The following is a 19,109-nucleotide window of genomic DNA, read 5'->3' as shown; positions in this document are numbered from 1 at the left end:
CTCAGGAGTTTATTCCAACCCATCAGCCAGTGTCCTTTGTGACTGGTCAGGGTTTGTGCTGTGTGGCTGGTAAATGTGTGGATACCACCCCTTGTTGGTAGCAGGTCTATGTGCTGGGATCATGGACCCATGGGGGCCAGGGGTAGAATGTGTAACGTAGTAGGAACTTTCCTCTTCCTCCTCCCACTCCTTCCCATGTCAGAGGACAGGTGGGGAGAGAATGAAGAGGAGAAGCCACTTGACCCTCCATCACAGGTAGAGCTGACTGCCCCCTGAGGATCAGCCAGGGCCCCCTGACCTCTCAACCCCTACAAAACTTGAAGACTTCAGGCTGCCCAGTCCTGAGGGCAGCTGGGAGTGGGTTAAGCCCTGCAGGGAGGGAGTGGTCCCTGAGCAGATGAATGGGCATGACCTCTGATGCATCCTAAAGATGAGCAGGCCTGGACTAGTAGAGGCACAACTACAAAGTGTTAGTTCTTCTTGGGCTGGTGAAGAGCCTTCAGCCTAGGCCAGTGTTGTATATAGGTCTGCGTTCCCTGGACACATGCCAACGAGCAACCAAAAAGGCAGACCCAAGATATGCCGGCGGTGGGGTGGGGAGGGGATGAATGGAGCTGTGACTAATCTTCGGCACATTGTAGAGCATGGGCTGTCTACACTCCATGGGGCAGACACACCTGCCTTTTCACCATTGTATCCTAAATGCCTAGCAGGGGCTAGGCACATAGTAGGTGCTCAGTAAATATTGACTAAATGAATGCTTAGATTTTGTGCTCATTTGCTCACTCCACATCTCTTCTTTGCTGTGCACACTGTGGGGCTGGAAGACAGATGAGACAACACTGTCCTCCAGGGGTTCACATCCTGGGAGAGGTTGCTGGGAAGCCCCAGAAGAGGAAGAGAGCATGTCCAGCTGTAGGGACCAGGGAGCTTCCATGTGTGCAGAGCTTGGAGGAATGGATGAGATTTGAGAAGGCAGACATGGATAAGAAGGCTTTCCAGGAAAAGGGAACTGGCCTGGAGCCCTGGAGTGATCATGGGATGGTGAGCATAGCGGCCATCATGGAGAAGCAGGTGGAATTAAATCTGGGAGTTGAGAAATCCTTATCAAAATAACACCAGCATTCTTCACAGAACTAGAACAAACAATCCTAAAATTTGTATGGAACCAGAAAAGACCCCGAATAGCCAAAGCAATCTTGAAAAAGAAAACCAAAGCTGGAGGCATCACAATCCCGGACTTCAAGCTGTATTACAAAGCTGTAATCATCAAGCCAGTATGGTACTGACACAAGAACAGAGACTCAGATCAATGGAACAGAATAGAGAACCCAGAAATGGGCCCACAAAATGTATGGCCAACTAATCTTTGACAAAGCAGGAAAGAATATCCAATGGAACAGAGACAGTCTCTTCAGCAAATGGTGCTGGGAAAACTGGACAGCGACATGCAGAAAAATGGACCTGGACCACTTTCTTACACCATACACAAAAAGAAACTCAAAATGGATGAAATCCCTAAACGTAAGACAGGAAATGATCAAAATCCTCCAGGAGAAAGCAGGCAAAAACCTCTTTGACCTTGGCCACAGCAAAATCTTACTCAACACGTGTCCAGAGACAAGGGAAACAAAAGCAAAAATGAACTACAGGGACCTCATTAAGATAAAAATCTTCTGCACAGCAAAGGAAACAATCAACAAAACTAAAAGGCAACCAGGGAATGGGAGAAGATATTTGCAAATGACATATCAGATAAAGGGTTAGTATCCAAAATCTATAAAGAACTTATCAAATTCAACACCAAAAAAACAATCTAGTGAAGAAATGGGCAAAAGACATGAATAGACACTTCTCCAAAGAAGACATCCAGATGCCTAACAGACACATGAAAAAATGCTCAACATCACTCATTATCAGTGAAATACAAAACAAAACCACAATGAGATACCACTTCACAGCTGTCAGAATAGCTAACATTAACAACTCAGGCAACAACAGATATTGGCGAGGATGCGGAGAAAGAGGATCTCTTTTGCACTGCTGGTGGGAATGCAAACTGGTGCAGCCACTCTGGAAAACAGTATGGAGGTTCCTCAAAAAATTAAATATAGCACTACCCTATGCCCAGCAATTGCACTATTAGGTATTTATCCAAGGGATACAGGCGTGCTGTTTCAAAGAGGCACATGCACCCCAATGTTTATAGCAGCGCTATTGACAATAGCCAAAGTATGGAAAAAGCCCATATGTCCACCGACAGATGAATGGATAAAGAAGATGTGGTATATATATATATACAACGGAGTATTACTCGGCAATCAAAAAGAATGAAATCTTGCCATTTGCAACTACATGGATGGAACTAGAGGGTATTATGCTAAGTGAAATTAGTCAGAGAAAGACAAAAATCATATGACTTCACTCATATGAGGAATTTAAGATACAAAACAGATGAACATAAGGGAAGAGAAGCAAGAATATATAAAACAGGGAGAGGGACAAAACGTAAGAGACTCTTAATTATAGAGAACAAGCAGAAGGTTGCTGGAGGGGTTTTGGGAGGGGGGGTGGGCTAAATGGGTAAGGGGCATTCAGGAATCTACTCCTGAAATCATTGTTGCACTATATATGCTAACTAACTTGGAAGTACATTAAAAAAAATCTGGGATTTGAGATCTGAGCAGAGGGGGCCTTGAATGGCAAGCTAAGAGATCTGGACCAAAGTTGACGGGGGAACCATTGAAAGTTGTGAGCAAGGGAACTACATGATTAGAAATATATTTCAGAAAGTAGGGCTTTGGTGGGTAGACCAGAAGTGGAGATGGTGGAGGGACTCAAGAGGAGGCATTTGCTATGAGCTGAGGGTGACATAGCCAGGGTTTGGGTGGGAATACTGGCTGTGGGCTGGTAAGGAAGGGAAAGTATCAGAGCCATTTCACCGACATGGAGCATGACTGGAGGGGTCCTGGGGAGAAGGCCCAAGATGATCCTGAAGGTGAAGACAGAATGGTCAAGGTGACCTCAAATGAAAGGCCATCAGGAGCAGAGAAGATCATGACCCTGGGATTCAAGGTAATGGGGATCACTTGCCTCTGTCAATGGCCCATCAGTTGGTGATTGATGCTATTGTCCTTAACTAACCACTCCGTAACCTTGCACTGGAGGAAGAGATTCAGGGCAACCTGCACATCGTGCCATGCAGCACAACCTTCTGGCTGCCAAAGCTGGGAGAAACCATCTGCCTGTGGCAATAGAGGTCATGAGTCCTTGAAGCAACCTGAGCCCCCACCTGCTATAATGAAGAAACCAATGCTTAGGTCCCAGCAGCCACTCTTTAGCCAGTCTCTTTTCCCAGGATCATGGTTGTCTTGTCACTTCATGAATTTGGTCCTCCTGGCTCCTCTCTGTACTCAGAATCCTGCAACTGGCCTCACTGCTCCCCGCATCTCCCTCCTCTGGGCATGCTCTCAAGGATGCTTGGAAGGCAGCTCCTCCTGCTGGGGAGAAAGGGAGGGGACGGGTAGGGAGCTAGGATGCATTGCTCCTGCCTTATCTGAGATGCTTTGGAGATAAGGCAGAACCTTGGACCTGGTCACCAACCAGGGTGAGCCTGTTGGTGGGGTTGGGGGGGGGTGGTCTGGGATAGTTCCTGATGTTGGTTTCTGCTTCTGTCCTCATTCCTCTCTCTGTGGGTAGTGCTGGCCCAGCTCCTCCATTCATTCCTCAGGCATTCATTGATGCCGACTCCATGCCAGGAATGATGCCAAGAACCAGGAATGCAAAGATTAATGAGAACTATTACCTGACCCCGGGAAGACCAAAGGGACGAGGACCAACTACGGACAGTTATGAGGGAGGACAGGGTGCCACAGGAGGAGGAGAGCACCCTCTCGGCGGGTAGGCTGGAAGACTTCCCAGAGGAGGCAACGTCAAATTTACACAGGATGATTAGGAGTTGCCAGACAGGAAAGCAGGGCTGCAGGTAGGAGTGCAAGTAGAAGGGACTGTGCAGGGGCTGGAATGCCAGATGATTCCTGGGAGTTGTGAGTAGCCATTAGGAGTGATAGGGCATGAGTAAGCATCCTGTGGTCACAGTCAGAGTTTAGTCTTCAGGCCACGTTCCCCATGGACCTGCCTCTTGCCTCTGATCGCTTCTTACAGGCTGTCCTGCTTGGGTGAGTCAAGCACAAACTGATGTCTACTTTTTTTCTAATGATCAGCACGATCCTCCACATTAGAGACCAAAGGCAGAGGGTCACGTTTATTTCCCCAGGGTTCAGTCCAAAGCTGTTGGAGAACTCAAACTGGGGACATCAGAGACACTTGGGCTCAAAGAAGAGCCTCTGGGAAGAACTCCCCATCACTCTTTCCTTCCCATAGAACTTCAGCAAGGGGGTTAGAAGGAAGTCGTTTCTACTAAGATGGCTACCAGGGGCTCAGGAAGAGGGGTGACCTTTCATGATGTACAATCCTCTCATCCTGACTGGCGAGGCCCATGTTCCTTTCATGGCCCTCTGCACCGCCCTCTCCCCACACCATCACCTAGTGGCCCCCGCATGTTTCTTCCATTAGCCCTGACTGGTCCAGGGAAATTGTCCCTCCTGTATGGGTTTTGTCTTCCAGCTGAACCTTGGAGGGCAGGAATGGCAATGGTGGAATTCTCTGGTTTCCCCTAGCACCTAGCATATAGTATATAGCACTGACACCATTGTTGATGCATGAGTCACAATGAGTAATAATGACCAACATTTGCTGAACATTCACTATGTGAATAGGCCCTTGTCATACACACTTTACCTATAGTAACTACTTATTCCTCATAGCAACCCCTCGAGGTATGCTTTTTTATTACCCCTATTTTCCAGGTAAAGAAACTGAGGCCCAGAGAAGTTATATAAGCTTCCCAAAGCCATGCAGCTGGTAAGTGGCAGAGCTGGGATTCGAACTCAGGCTGTCTGCTCCTGAGTTAATCTTGTGAACCCAGACACCAGACTGTCTTTGTATTGTGGACTATTGTAGACATCCAATAAACTCCCTGCTGACAAGTAACAGTCAAGTTTTCATTCATTAATTCATTGATCGATTTATTCATTTAACCTACTGTTATTCAGCACCTGGTATTCAGTAGGCCCTGGTGGATACAGAGAAAGGAATTAGGCACAGCCTCTGCCTTCACAGAGCTCACAGTAGCTGCTTAAGGTGACTGTGGGAGCAAACAGGCTGGCTTCAGGACCCTGGGATCCTTGGGATGTATCTGGTCCTTCCCAGGCTGATGATTATGGGCAAGTTGCCCAGGATGAAGCAGCTTCTTCCAGAGGCTAATTGTGGATATCTGAAGACAGTCCCGGCTGGGGACCCTACCCCAGGTCACAAGGATGATGTGTAACCAGGGAAAAAAAAAAGGCCTGAGCTGTTTCTGGGCTGCTGCCTTCCCAGGCAGTGTCAGGGTGCCCGCAGGAGGGGACCAGACACTGCCAGAGGCCTGAGCACAGCTGGCTTGTCTCTACACCCACCCCCTGGAGACCAGGGCATGGGGGCCACCAAAGACCCCAAAATAGAGCAGGCTCTGAGGAGAAAAACATCTGCCAAAGCTCATCTATGACATATGGGAGAAGAGAGGCCTCTGGAGGGGCCATAGCGATGGCTGGTGAAGTGGGATCATGTGTTAATGCCCCTCCCCCAATTTAAGCAGCATTAGCACAAAGCTCTGCTGGCAGGGAGCAGGGCACTGACCTGGAACCCTGAGCTGAGAGCAACAGAGAACCGGCCATGAGGCCTTCTGGGGAGGAGGCAGTCCCATGTGTGGGCTTCTTCCCAGAGTCCCTGTCCCCAAATGCCCCCTTTCTGGCCTGCTTGTGATGCCTGAAATTCCCACCAGTAATATCTCCTTAAAAATAGCATTGGTCCCCCAAACTCCTCCTTGCAAATTCTGGGATTTGCCTGAGCTGCCTTCTTCCTCTGCCTGACAGCTAGTTGAGAATCGGGCCAGGAGCGGTGTGCATAAGGGATTTCAGATAGAGAGTAGGGGAGCATGGCATCCCCCCATACTCTGAGGGGCCGGGGGCCCCCATGAGCAGAGGGAGGGGTGCAGTCCTGGGACATTTCTCTGCAGCGTGGGAGAGGAGGAGCAGTAGGAACTGGGCCTCAGTGGGCAGAACTGAGCAGGGGGCTGCACATCCCCACCCAGGAAGTGGCATCTTAGAAAGATGACCACACTGAGTCCAGAGTGCCCACTGCTGCTGCTGCTGAGTCCCTGTCACCCTGGGCAAGTCACTGCCATCCTCAGACACTGGACTCCCTCTTAGACTTAACCAAGAATTGGACACTCTTGGCCTTCAGCGGGGCATGATGTTTGAATGACTCCGGAAAGGGCAAGCCACTCTGCTTTGCCACAGACCCCACCCCTCCCCACTACCCCACAGAGGGCAACCCCACACTCTTCCCTTGCCTGTTTGGCACCTGGAGGTTTCTGACTTTGTGACTCTTGAGAGATTAAGCTTCAGGGGAGCCAAGTTCTAGTCCCAGCTAGGCCCTACGTATGCTGTATGACCTTCCCCAGGTCTCTGGGCAGCCTGGCAAAACTGCTTAGCGTTTTGTGCTGTGGACGGTGGGGGAGAAGGTAGGAATAGTGCTGCAGAGAAAAAAGCAGTGAGGGGTAGGATTCAGAGATGAGAGGACAGGGAACGTGAAATAACATGAAGTTGATTTTGATGGATTCCCAGCCAGCAGAGGTCACCAGTGGCAGGGGAAAGGCTGTGCCCGCTTTTATTCAGGCTACAAAGATTGCTCGCATGGTCCAGGTGGAAAGGGAGCCAGGAGACCTGAGGAGGGACGCCCGCCGAGGGGGCAGCCAGGTGAGCGGCCATCGAGGTCCCTCCACCTGAGCACCCGCAGCCCAGGCAGAGAATGACTGCGCTGCTGCGGGATAGTTTAATCAACAGAGGAGCAGGGGAGGGGACGCGCGGCTCGCCGGAGAAAGAATTTAATTAGCAACGCTTTCAAGAAAGAAAATTAAATTACAGGAAACAGTGGTGCACTCTGAGGAACACGAAACCCCTAAACCGATTCCCCAGACCCCCACGTGCGCCGAGACCACAGCAGGTGGGACGCGGCCGCGCGGGGCGGGGCCTCAGCCGCCTCTCCCGCCCGGCTTACCCGGCGCCTGGCGTCCCGGTACCCGCTGCGGTGGCCCGGCTCCGCCGGAAGGGGGCGCCGCCGGGCCACAGCCCTGTTCTCCAGGCGCCCGCGCTCCCGCGCGCAGCAAAGGTGGGCGCGGAGAGGACCTGGGCGAACCAAGCCCGGGACTGAACGGGCTGCTGGGTGTCTTGCCTCGCCGAGCCACACAGGGCTTCGCGGGCGCAAAAGGGCGAGATTTGGGTCCCGTGCTAATAGTGGTCTGACCCGAGACTCATCCAGGGAAATGGAGTCACAGAGTTCGAGGACCGGGCAGCCTTGTCCGCATCCCGCCCCCTCTCGGGTGCAATTCCTCAGACAGGCCCAGGAAGTCGCCCAGGAACACACAGCTGGTAAGTCATGACACTGACATCACACCCCATTGGCCTCTGAGTTCTTCTCCAGCAAGGGAACACCGGGTTTTGATCCCCAATCCCTATCATGACGCTTCTCTCATAGTAGGCACTCAGTGAGGATTTGCTGAATGAATGGTAGGTGTTTTCTTGGTTGTCAGAGCCGGTGCTAACAGCTGAGAGGCTGGGAAGATGAAATGACACCGTGTGTGTAAAACACCTGGCACCACACTCGGACCACTGTGAGCATCTAGTCAAAACTGGTGCCAGTGCTTCTCAAATTTGCCAGTGTGCGGGAATCACCTGGGGATCCGGTGAAAACGCGGATTCGGAATCAGCTGGGCCTATGATTCCGCGCTCTGACAGGCTCCCAGGGGATGGCGCTGCTACTGATCACATACTGATGGCACCAGGAGGAGAGGGCCAGCTGAGATGGTCTGGGTTCAAGGTCAGCCGTTCACTTTGTCCTTACGGACAGTGAGCAGCAAACCAGCACAGCTCCTGGCCTGCCTCCCCCGCCCTGCTGCACCCAGAACAGAGCACCCCCTTGGCACCCGCACTAGTCCCTCCTCCCCACCAGCCCCGAGCCCAATATCAGTCCCGTGATAGGGAGTCCCTGCGTAGTTCGTTCCAGCCTGGTCTGCACATGTGCAGTCACCTGAGGAGCTTGAAAACTTACTGATGGGGGTGGGAAAGGGGGAAGTCCTACCTCCTGGAGACTCTACTAGGATTCGTCTGGGGTGTGGCCTTGGCATCTGGATTTTAAAAGCTCCCGAGAGGCTGCCACTGTGCAGCCAAGGCCAGAGAGCCGCTGCAGTGGGGTGCCTGAGGAGGGCAGCAGTGCGAGCAAGTGGGGCTTTACAGAAGTTCACCTGATGCAGCATGGAAGGTGGACTGTACTTGAGCCTGGAGGTAGAGTCACCAGCCAGGAAGCTGGGCCTGGTATGAAATGGAGGCTCCCGGTGAGGGTGGGGCCGACAATCAATACTCCAGATTCCTCTATAGCTCCCCACCCCCTGACTGTGTAGCCCTGAACAGGGGTGAGGCTTGGGACAGGCTGGGGAGAACGTGTTTGCCAAGTACTCTGCAGGGTGTGTACTTCAGGAGGGGCTCTGTTCTGGGTGCAGCAGGGTGTGGGAGCAGGCAGGGAGCTGGCCTGGTCTGCTGCTACTCCTTGTGCAAAGTGAAAGACTGACCTTGAACCAAGGCCGGCTCAGCTGGCCCTATCCTCACTTCTGGAGCTTCACGTTTCACCTACAGTAACAATCTTATGAGTACTGTTTATTGAGCACCCACCATGTGGGGCCACTGGACTAGATACTTTATACATTATGGCATAATAATCTTTGAGAGTAGATAGTAACCTAACAAATGAGGAAACGAAGCCCACAGAAGTCATCCAACTTGCTAGGATCATACAGAAACCAACGGGATCCAGACCCAGAGCTATGATATTTCCATCCCACCATGATGCCTCTACTCAGTCTCTTTCCTTTGCCAAAAATGCTGGCCCCTTCCTCTCAGCTAATCTAAACTGCACCATATGCCTCGACTGGGCTCAAATCTCAACTCCCCTAGAGTTCCTTTTCAGGCCTCGGAGAGCTCCTGCAGCTCTGGTCTGTAGGTGGCCTTGGGCACCAGGCCACACTACCCAGTGTCGCTGCTTTCCCGGTGAGTCACATCTCCTGGCTCAGCTCTGAGGGCTCCAGGGCCGGGACCTCATGTGCCTTTCTGTGGGCCCTGGGCCTTCGTAAGTGTTTGGCGCTGCCAGGGCCGGGACTAGGGTGAGGCAAGTGAGGTGCCTATGGTACAGAACCTCAGAAGGTGCTCACGCTTGGGGTCACGTGAATGTTCCTGCCGGCCGCAGCTGCGAGAATGCAGTGAGAATGCGGACGCAGGTGCTATTGTGGGTGAGCTCAAAACTCTGGGAATGTGGTGACAGATGGTAACTAGACTTGTTGTGGGGATCATTTCATAATGTATAAAAATATCAAATCACTATGATTAAACCTGAAACTAACAGTATATTGTATGTCAATTATACTTTAGTTAAAAAACAAAGTCTGAAGGTGAGTCACCAAACAGATAATCCACTTGTGAGAACTCTCTCCTAGTGTGCCTGGGCGGGTGTTGGGGTGGACTTAACTAATATATTATGCCTGTATCAACACTTCTGTTCTCAGTTAGTAGCTTAACGTTAAGGACCCTTGCCCTAATCGGAGGATGATAAACCCCCAGGTTATCAAAATATTAATCTTTAAAATAAAAGTAGAAGTGAGTAGGACATATCACCTTGCCCAGATTTACACACCCAACTTTGGATCCATAAGACCTAGTGAGACCCAAACCAACAAAGGGATGATGGACTTAATTGATGGTCATTGCTGCCCTCCCACTAGAATATCAGCAGAGATGATGCCTGTTTTGTTTACCACCAACAACTAGGTCAGTTCCTGGGACATAAACGTGCTGACAACTTTATGTATTTGTTACTCTGAAGTAACAATGCCAATGTCTACATCAGGTAAGCTTCAGGAATCATTAAAACTTTCACAAGAAGCAGAAATGATCAGGGTTTGAGAAAAATACAAATTTGAGGGGAGGGAGGAGCAGGAGTGACAAATCAAGTAGTGAAGACCCCAGGTTTGAGGATTTTTAAAGGTCCCCAAAGTGGGACCTGCCTCTAGGGCGGACCTGTGATGTCAGGGGCCTGCTCACTTCTGAGCCTCAGGGTCCCAGAGCACTTTTCCTCTCAAAAACCAAAATCAAAACCAAAACATCAGCATGGCAGGCATTTACCATTGACTGTGAGCTCCCACAATGTCCCCAGTCCTGCAGTTGGCGGGGGCCAGGAAGCCAGACCTGTCACCGTGGCCCAACCTGACTGGTACAACTGGCAACATTAGCAACTTACTAGCTAAAGGCTTCACAGTGTAACTGATGCTTGGAAAATGCTTCAAGAATGAAAGCAGCATAGACTGTGAAGCACAAACTTCCAAATATATCTTGAGTAGACAAGGATCAACTGAAAGGCTTTTAAAAAAAAGGGTTTTCACCTTCAAGTTATTCTGGCCCTTCTCGGGCCTGCTGGAGCGTGAAAACCGTCAGTGAAAACCCCACGTCTAAACGCTGCCTTAGCTTCCCCGTCAGCTGTGGGCATCCTGGGCTGTTTGTTTGGGCGGTTCACTGCCTCTCCTCTGTGTGTTTTGCTTAAGTGAACACTCATTTGCATTTCCTGAGCAGCTCAGTAATAAGAAGCCCAGAGCCTTGCTGAAGAACAGAGGGGAGCAGGAATTAAACACTGGCTAGAGGACCGCTAGGCCTCCAGAACCAGGCCTTCCCGCATTTGTTAAATATGATGCAGGGCCCGCTGAGGGTGCAGGTTTTTTATTTGTGGGCATCTTTAAGTGTCTTCTCTTCCCTTGACTTTGCAACAGATTATGCATTTGTACATGGGATGGGTAAAGACGGGTGATTGCAACCTGGCTGTCGTAGGGGTGGTTCCCGTTTTGCCATCTACAGGTAGCAGCAGCTCTTGGTTTCTCAGCCTCACACCCAGCAGCCGCCGTGCTCTTAACCCCAAATGGAGGGCAGGCTCCAGGCCAAGTGCTCCTGTCTGCCCCCCAGCGGTCAAGGCTTTTGGTGGGGGGGAGGGTTGCCGGAACAGTCGGCCGCCTGTTGGACTTCCACCGGAAGTAGCGAGCCCCTCCTCCAAGCCACTGCAGTTCCTTAGATAGAGTCTTTAGGAAAACTAAAGGCAGCTATTTTCACTCCTGCTCTCAAGCCACTAGGAAGGCCCGGCTCCAAACCCTAATCTTCCAAGCTGCCTGGGCCCTCACGCGGGCTGGCCTCGGGATCCTGCTTCCAATTTTCAGTCCCTTCCTTTCCTAACGGCTTCCGCCCACTCGCTGCGTTAACTTCCTGCTCCACAGGCTTTTCTCTTTCTTGCTCATCTCCTCCAGCTGCTGTAATTTGAGGCAGGAACCATACAGACTGTTCTTCCAAGCAATTCTCTAACGGTTTGCATAACTGTCCTTCCGAGAGAGAGAGGAAGGAAAGCCACGTGCTCTAAGAACGAGGCAGGAATTCTGAGTGGAAAAGGCCGGAGTGGGTCACAGGACGCCAGGGACCCACAGAATATCTCCTTCCGGGAAGCCAGTCAAAGGCTGGGTTGATATTTGCTGTCTTCCCATTAGTTGGAAATGAGACTTTGGTAAAAGACAGTCATAATTATTCCAAGCAAATGACAACTCGTAAGGGTGTAATGCCCTCACTTGCATTCTGCTGATGGGTTCGAGTTGCAGGAGGCTGCCTGGCTCTGTGTTGCGATCTCAAAACACTTCAGAGACGGCACTGTTTTGCACCTCACCAACATCTTGGGATGCCAAGCGAACACAAGATCACACCCTCCTGATAAAGGAAACTGAGGTAGCAGAGATAAAGGATGCTTCCTACTGCCTCTTCCTCCTGCCCTTCTGATCGGGCTGCCTCCAGGAGGACCTCATCTCCACCCCTCTTCCGCGCAGATGCAAGTGATACCCAGGAGGCTGGGAACAGAATAAAGTCCTCATCAAGTACCACCTCGTTTACATGGTCTATGACTATTATCTTAAAAACAATGTTAAGTCAACCTCAGACACTCCTTATAACACTCACAGAAACATCTTCCCTGGTTGGGGAGAGAGAAATCTGTACTGAAATAAAAGCTAATTGACATGCCCTCCAAAATATATGAGTTATCCTTCATTAGAGACGAAAGGAAGGAGACGTTTGCAGATGACTGACTAGGAAGGCGGTGATTTGACTTAACCCCAAACAACTCTGCTATGGGGCTCGTAATCTCTGAGAGCAGGCTTTTATATGGGAAGTAGTGAATCCATTTTAGCTGCAACCAGGCAATCATAAGAAAGGCAAAACCAAGGCAGACCAGCAAAATGCTTCTCTTAGAGCCACACGGAAGTTAAAAATCCGACGGAACACTTTATAAAAGTCATCTTATCAGAGCACTAGGGAGCTACTTTGTAGGCACCCCAGGTTTTTAAAAATCTGTTAATTTTATGGCTCACCTATAACACAGCTAGAGATCTTTCGACTGGTGAGGGCTGGGAAGAACCATGTAGAACCAGTTACAATTCTTTATTATTCAGCCAGGAGGAGTGACCTCTAGAGAGGCTTAGTGACTTACCCAAAGCCACCCAGCTGATGAGTAACAGAGGGGACAGGTGCATGCAGGTCTTTAGACCCCATCACACTGGGCTACAATCTACCGTGATGCCATCCACAAGGTGGACCAAACAGATGTCCTAGGTGGACAGATATTTCCCTGTACAGGAATCAGGCCAAGGGACCGGGGCCACAAACTCAAATAACCTCACTTACCTTAGCCTCCTGAGATCCACTGTGTGTGGTCTGCCTCTCTCAGTGCCGCTCAGATGCAAGGATGGCTGTCAGTTTCAGGAGGGGCCTCCTCTAGCCATCTTGACATTTCATTTAAAGGGTCGTATAGCCGTATATTTTAAAGTTACTTAGAAAATTGTGTAGGACAGAAATAATGCTCTAAGAATTAGACTCTGGCATCAACCCTCTAGGCCTTTACATGAGGATAAGCTCGTAGTTTTGCAGCGTCCTAAAAATCTGGGGAGGGACGGCTTGACTGGCCTTGGGGAACAGGGAGGAGCCGAGCGTTAGGAATGAACTCTAAGAAGCACAGAGGGAGGCTTGGAGTTGTACTTGCTAAGGACTTCTGTTGTAGGAAGAACTTCATTTCATGTGGTTTTAGTTTATCCCAGCAGGCAACTGTAGTTTTGACATTTGTGAAAGTGTCAGATCAGAAGAAGGAGGGGCGCCTGGGTGGCTCAGTTGGTTAAGCATCTGACTTCAGCTCAGGTCATGATCTCACGGTTCGTGGGTTCCAGCCCCGTGTCAGGCTCTGTGCTGACAGCTCGGAGCCTGGAGCCTGCTTCAGATTCTGTGTCTCCCTCGCTCTCTGCTCCACCCCCACTCACACTCTCTCTCTTAAAAATAAACATTAAAAAGGAAGAAAGAAACCACTGGACTGTATTCTCCTCTTACTCCTCCCAACCTACCCAATATAAACTTCTAAGATGCCAGGTAACATGGGACTTTCATATGCATTAAGATCACCTTCATTTCCTTTTAAGTTCACACCGGTTCAGTATCTGATCCCAACATTCCCAAATGACAGGAGTACATATGTTTGAAACTTAATTCAAATACAGTTGAGCCTTGAACAACATGGGGCTGAGGGGTGCCGACCCCCCCGCAGTTGAAAATCCGCGCATCCCCCAAAACTTAAATACTAAAAGCCTACTGTTGACCGGAAGCCTTACCGGTAATAGAGTTGATTAACACCTATTTTATGTGTTATATGTATTATATACTGTATTCTTACAATTAAGTAAGCTAGAGGGAAGGAAGTGTTATTAAAACCACAAGGAAGTGACATTTGCAGCACGGTACTGTACTTATCGAAAGAAATCCGTGGGTAAGCGGGTCAGTTCAAACCCATGTTATTCAAGGGTCAAATGTACTTACTCTAGATTTCGCTTAGTATTTTTTAAGCAGTTATAAAGCAAAAAGGCCGGATAGTTTTCAAGTAAGTGACTTTTATTTTTCTCTGACATTTCACAGTCGATTTCTACAAAACTTCATACTTCCTCAAAAGAATTCACATTTGGTAAATAAATCTCTACCCTAAAGAATTCATAGCAGGAAAAACACTTCAATATATGCACAAGGGTTACTTTTCTGTTGAAGGACTCATAGTAAAGTCAGACAATACTATAATCAATAAAAAGCAACGACTGTAATAAATTACAAATGTTATTAAACTCCATTCCCATAGCCAATTCAACCAGCAGCTTTTTCTAGATGTGTTTCAACATGGCCAAAAAATCTGCCAAAAGTTCTCTTTAAGGGTTGGTCTGAACTAAGAAGTGCTTCTCGCCTTCAGAAGCCAGCAGCCCTGCCACAGTAGTTCATACCAGATCAAAGCATGCTCTCTAAGACCATTCCTACTTACAGCCGTGTGCAACCAATGGAGATCTTTCTGGTCTACTCCGAGGTTCCTCCATTTGCCGATCTGGCTTCTGGCCCCAAACGTCTGGGAGCCTCAACGGACTTCTTCTTCCAAGAACTAGCTTCCCTATTTGGCTTCATCTGCTTACAGCTCCACGAGGGAAGGAACACCCATGCTAACAGCCTAGAGCGACTTCCAACACTAAGTCACACGATCAGAGAAGAGCCGGGGAGGTGCTGCTTCGCCCTGCCACTCAGCAGTGCAGATCGATGATGGCTCTCATCATCTTTTACCATAACAGGAAGGGAAATGCAAACCCTGATCTAGGAAGAAGAGTCCAAGAGGCTTATAGCTCCACAGAGGGTTTTTCTGATGGAATAAATTTGGTTCTCAGCAAGTATGTTCAGATTTTTGACACTCAGTAAGACTCATGACTGGTGCCCAGGCTTTTCTGAATCCACCTGTCTCTCTAGCTTTGCTGCCAACATATTCTGCCAAAAAGGAAGCTTCCTAGCATGGTGCGCGGAGCAGGGCTGTCGTAGCAGCACAGATTCAGGGGAGGCAAAGGGAGTGGGCCAAGAGGAGAATATTCAAAGGAGCCGAGGGTCTGCTTAAAGACACATTTGCTGGGATTTTGAAACTCTTTTTCAGAAAGTAAATGGCAGGTAGTAATTCTTCCCTGGATCAGGAGAGTGTAGAGATTTTACCAAGCTATTTCTAAATTGGTCAGCCATATGTAAATCATACATGGTGGACAACAAAGTGTGGGCAATCTGAAGTCTTGTCATTTCAAAACTATGTTACAGTTAACAACTACCAGGTAAATCTGAGCATTAGCTTCTGGCCTTGGTAAAACTTCAAGAACATTTTAGTGCAGAAAGGACGAAGCTGGTCATACAGAACTTCTTAAGATAATTTGTACATAGATTTTTCAAGATGATTTTTCAACATTTCAAATTTCAAGATTTGAAATTTCAAAATTTCAAGATTTTTCAACATTTTTAGATGAAAGGATAAAAAGTCTGAAATGCTACTACTTAGAAATCCCATTTACCTTTAGCACGAAGCCGAAAGAATCGGGATCATCTGGAAATTCTTATCACACCCTCCATTTCTAGATGAACTTCAAATAACCAACACCACACCTCTGGCTTTGCTGCCGATATCTAATGCACGTAGGCAACACAGAAGACTCCGCCCCACATCGCTCCACGTCACTGTGACAGGCGACAAATGAAAACTTTGGGTATGAAAATAAAATCGGTATGAAGAATGGTCTCCAATATTTTGGGGACTTCTGTGTCATGACCTCAGGATGGTTTTAATTCAAAGTTTACCAAGCTCAGTAATCATTTCTTTCCTGTTTGACAAAAACAAAAGGAAAAAAAAAAAGTGGCAGCAGAGGGGTTAACTTACATCCATTCTTAGGAACCACGAAGCTACCTTGGAGATTTTCATACATACAACAGGTTGCACTGTTTCAAAAGAGGGGGTGGGGGAAGCACAAATTTCCAGAATCTTCCAGCTCCCAATCAAGAGATGCTGGCCATGTCTACTTTCTTCAGAGTCTAAGTCAAAAAAAAAAAAAAAAGAAAGAAAGAAAAAAAAAAAGCAATTCAGCAATTATAATTCCAGATGGTACCGAATCTATTCCATACTTTAAAAATCTGAAGTATTTTGCCTACCAGTTTAAGTGAAGAGAAATCTGGCTTGGAACTAAAGTGTAAGAGTTCAATGGTGCTACCCTTCTCTCCCCTTGACTTTCCAGTTGAGGAAGACAAAGCTTCACATGATTAAGCGCCTACACCCTCGGCCCAACCTGTGCCCGTGGCATTTTAGTTTTCACCCAAATGGCACGATGCCTCGTGGAACATGAGCACACCTCGTATTTTTCTCTGTGCATAAGATATCCATGAGGAGATCCACAAAGGGATCCTTATGTCACCTACTCCCTAGTTTGACAGATGTCACTCTGTGGACTCATCCCTGTCACTGTGCCCTTGATCACAGTGAGTGAGTGGGATGGTGGGAGGTGGCAGCCAGAAGAGCCCCCACACAACCAGCTCGCCTGCTTTGCCCCGTGACCCATCTACCAGCCTGCAGGCTAAGTTAAGGGGGACTCGAGGACACTCCGCATCCAAGGTCCTCAGAAGAACGGAGACGTGTGTAAACTGTGCACAGACCACAGGTTAAGACAGCCAGGTCCTGGCATGTGGCTTCGTAAGTGAACTGCCAAACGGTTTAAGTTTAGAAGGAAAAGCTCTTACATAAGCTCTGGGAAACAGGAGTAGAAACCGCAAGAGTTAAAAAGAACCGCTCAAGTAACAGGGAAATACGCCTCCTGTGTTACATGTCTGGGTGGTCAGAAAACGCTTCTGGGTCGCTGCCCGCACGACTAGAGCCCGATGTTAACGATGCCTGCAGCTTGGCCCAGGCCTGAGGAGCCCTGCTCTTGGTGGCCTCTATAAACAGCTGGGTCTGCTCCTTCAGCTGGTCTAGCTCCGCCTGAGTCGCCTGGTTCTGACGAATCAACTCCTTGGTTTTCAGAGTGATCTCCAGCAGACCGGACTTGTGCAGGACCACCAGGGTATTCTGGAAGCGCCTGTGCTTGCTCCGCCGCTGCTCCGCGAAGAGGTCGGGGCTGCGGCACAGGTGCTCCGCGGCCCACAGAGGCGAGCCGTAGCTGGCTGACAGCGGCGACAGCGGGGAGCTGCTCTCCAGGCCATGCAGAGTGCTGTCTGACGCGCAGACGGGGCTGGCGGGGGAGGCAAAGGTCAGGCTGGGGGCTTTGGCCACGTGGCTGCTGGACACGGGCTGAAGAGTCTGTGGGCTCCCGCCTGCCACCAGGGAGGGCACACCCTGCGGGGCGGAGTCCGCGGCGAGCTTGGCGCCTGGGGGTGCCGGCGCGGGGGGCCCGGGTGGCGCGGCACCAGGCTTGGTGGGCTCACTGGAAGACAAGCTCGGCCCAAGTCTCTCCGTGCAGACTTTCTTCTGCACCCCGTTTTCCCTTCTTTCTTCCGGGCTGAGGGAAAGGCCCCTTTTGCCCGGGTGGGGGGCTATTTTGGTGTAAGAATTTAGAATGGGCAAGTAGTTCCTGGAGTCCGACTTTTTCTCGCCGGCGTGACATGGGCTGACGGGAGCGGGCGCGGGCGGATGGAGGAACAGCAGCTGTGGCTGAGCCGAGATCACTTCGAAGGAGGGCTGGACGGTCCACGACTGGAGCTGGGACGAGCTGCCGCCCTGAAAACAAAGGAAAAGAGCGGCACACTACTGTGACCCGCCGAAAGGAGAGGGGCTGCGGCCTTCTGCCGGATGCTTGTAACGATTTCAACTACAGGGCTTCCTCACGGTGGGGGGGGGGGGGGGGGGGGGGGGCAGCCCTTCTAGAGAACCCGACCGGAAAAGTGGCTGGAAAATCCATCTGAGTCTGCTATCATTGGGCTGTTGTTTTTTTAAGCCTACTTACGGGAACACTGAAGGAAATACCAGTTTTTATTCAAGTGCTATCACTGAGAAAAAGAAATTGTAGGTAGGTGAAGCCATGACATGGTTAAGGTCACAACTGAGGCAATTATAATATGGGCGAGTACAACTGCCTGGCGTAAGCTGAAGTGTGCTAGTCTCAAGCCTACAAATGTGTCTTCAGGCCAAAGTCTGTCTTCATTTGGTTATACCTGGAACCTCTTCTACCTGAAACCGACTTTTTTTTTTTTTTTAACGTTTATTTATTTTTGGGACAGAGAGAGACAGAGCATGAACGGGGGAGGGGCAGAGAGAGAGGGAGACACAGAATTGGAAGCAGGCTCCAGGCTCTGAGCCATCAGCCCAGAGCCCGACGCGGGGCTCGAACTCACGGACCACAAGATCGTGACCTGAGCTGAAGTCGGACGCTTAACCGACTGAGCCACCCAGGCGCCCCCTGAAACCGACTTTTGATTAGAAAATTACACGTTGTCAGGGCCCCTGTTTTTGAAGTCAGTGATGCCCCAGCAACCAGAAAGCCACTCAAGCGAACAGTGCTTACCTGGTACTTACTAGGGGTTGGCACTGTGTGTGATGGTTTCTGGGGGTGCTTCCATTTAATCTCCCTAACAACCCATGTGGTCCTTACTGTCTCCTTTCATAAATAAGAAATGGAAGCTCAGAAAGTGGAAACGGCTTGCTTTAAGCCTCCAAGCTACTAAGTGACGGAGCTAGGATTCCATCCTGAGTCTGACTCTAAAACCCAGCCTAACCATTCTCTACTCTGCTTTTGTTATGTTACTCCTCAATCATACACTTTTATTCTTCAAGTAGTGATCCGGATGGAAGCCTATTAAAGAAGGGCATGGCTACTTGTCTCTAATATTCAAAAGCCAGTCTACTTCCAACTTGGTCCCAAAGATAGGAGTGGTGACGAGGCTAGGAAGAGAGAGAACCCGACAAAGGTTCTTATCCCTGGTGGGGTCATTTGAGTTATCTGAAGAAAGCTATGGACTGTCTTCCCACATCTGCCCACCATTTTGCACACGTTTCAGCTTCTTGGATGCCTGGCTAGGAAC

At 49.6% G+C, this 19,109-nt stretch overlaps 1 protein-coding gene and 1 long non-coding RNA gene across 11 annotated transcripts in view; one reads left to right on the top strand and one right to left on the bottom strand.

Annotated features, from left to right (window-relative positions):
• Positions 1 to 2,765: 2,765 nt before the first annotated feature.
• Positions 2,766 to 19,109, bottom strand: part of CIPC (CLOCK interacting pacemaker) — a 31,302-nt gene continuing 14,958 nt past the window's right edge. For 9 of the 10 annotated variants that reach the window (XM_045451662.1, XM_045451656.1, XM_045451657.1 and 6 more), the window contains one exon: positions 14,136 to 17,808. In XM_045451662.1, coding sequence (XP_045307618.1) covers positions 16,915 to 17,808 — 894 coding nt within the window. In that variant the 3' untranslated portion in view covers positions 14,136 to 16,914. Of the gene's footprint in view, positions 3,498 to 14,135; positions 17,809 to 19,109 lie in introns of those variants that run through there. The other variant, XR_006705176.1, reaches the window with a different exon arrangement.
• Positions 6,441 to 12,257, top strand: LOC123584125. The gene is made up of 3 exons (XR_006705185.1): positions 6,441 to 7,529; positions 9,975 to 10,053; positions 11,492 to 12,257. It is a non-coding gene; the product is annotated as an uncharacterized LOC123584125 (long non-coding RNA).

This window comes from Leopardus geoffroyi, chromosome B3 (genome assembly GCF_018350155.1).
Source record: "Leopardus geoffroyi isolate Oge1 chromosome B3, O.geoffroyi_Oge1_pat1.0, whole genome shotgun sequence".
NCBI classification, from domain to species: domain Eukaryota; kingdom Metazoa; phylum Chordata; class Mammalia; order Carnivora; family Felidae; genus Leopardus; species Leopardus geoffroyi.
The sequence above is the reverse complement of the archived record's forward strand: the minus strand, read 5'-3'. Positions and strand labels throughout refer to the sequence as shown.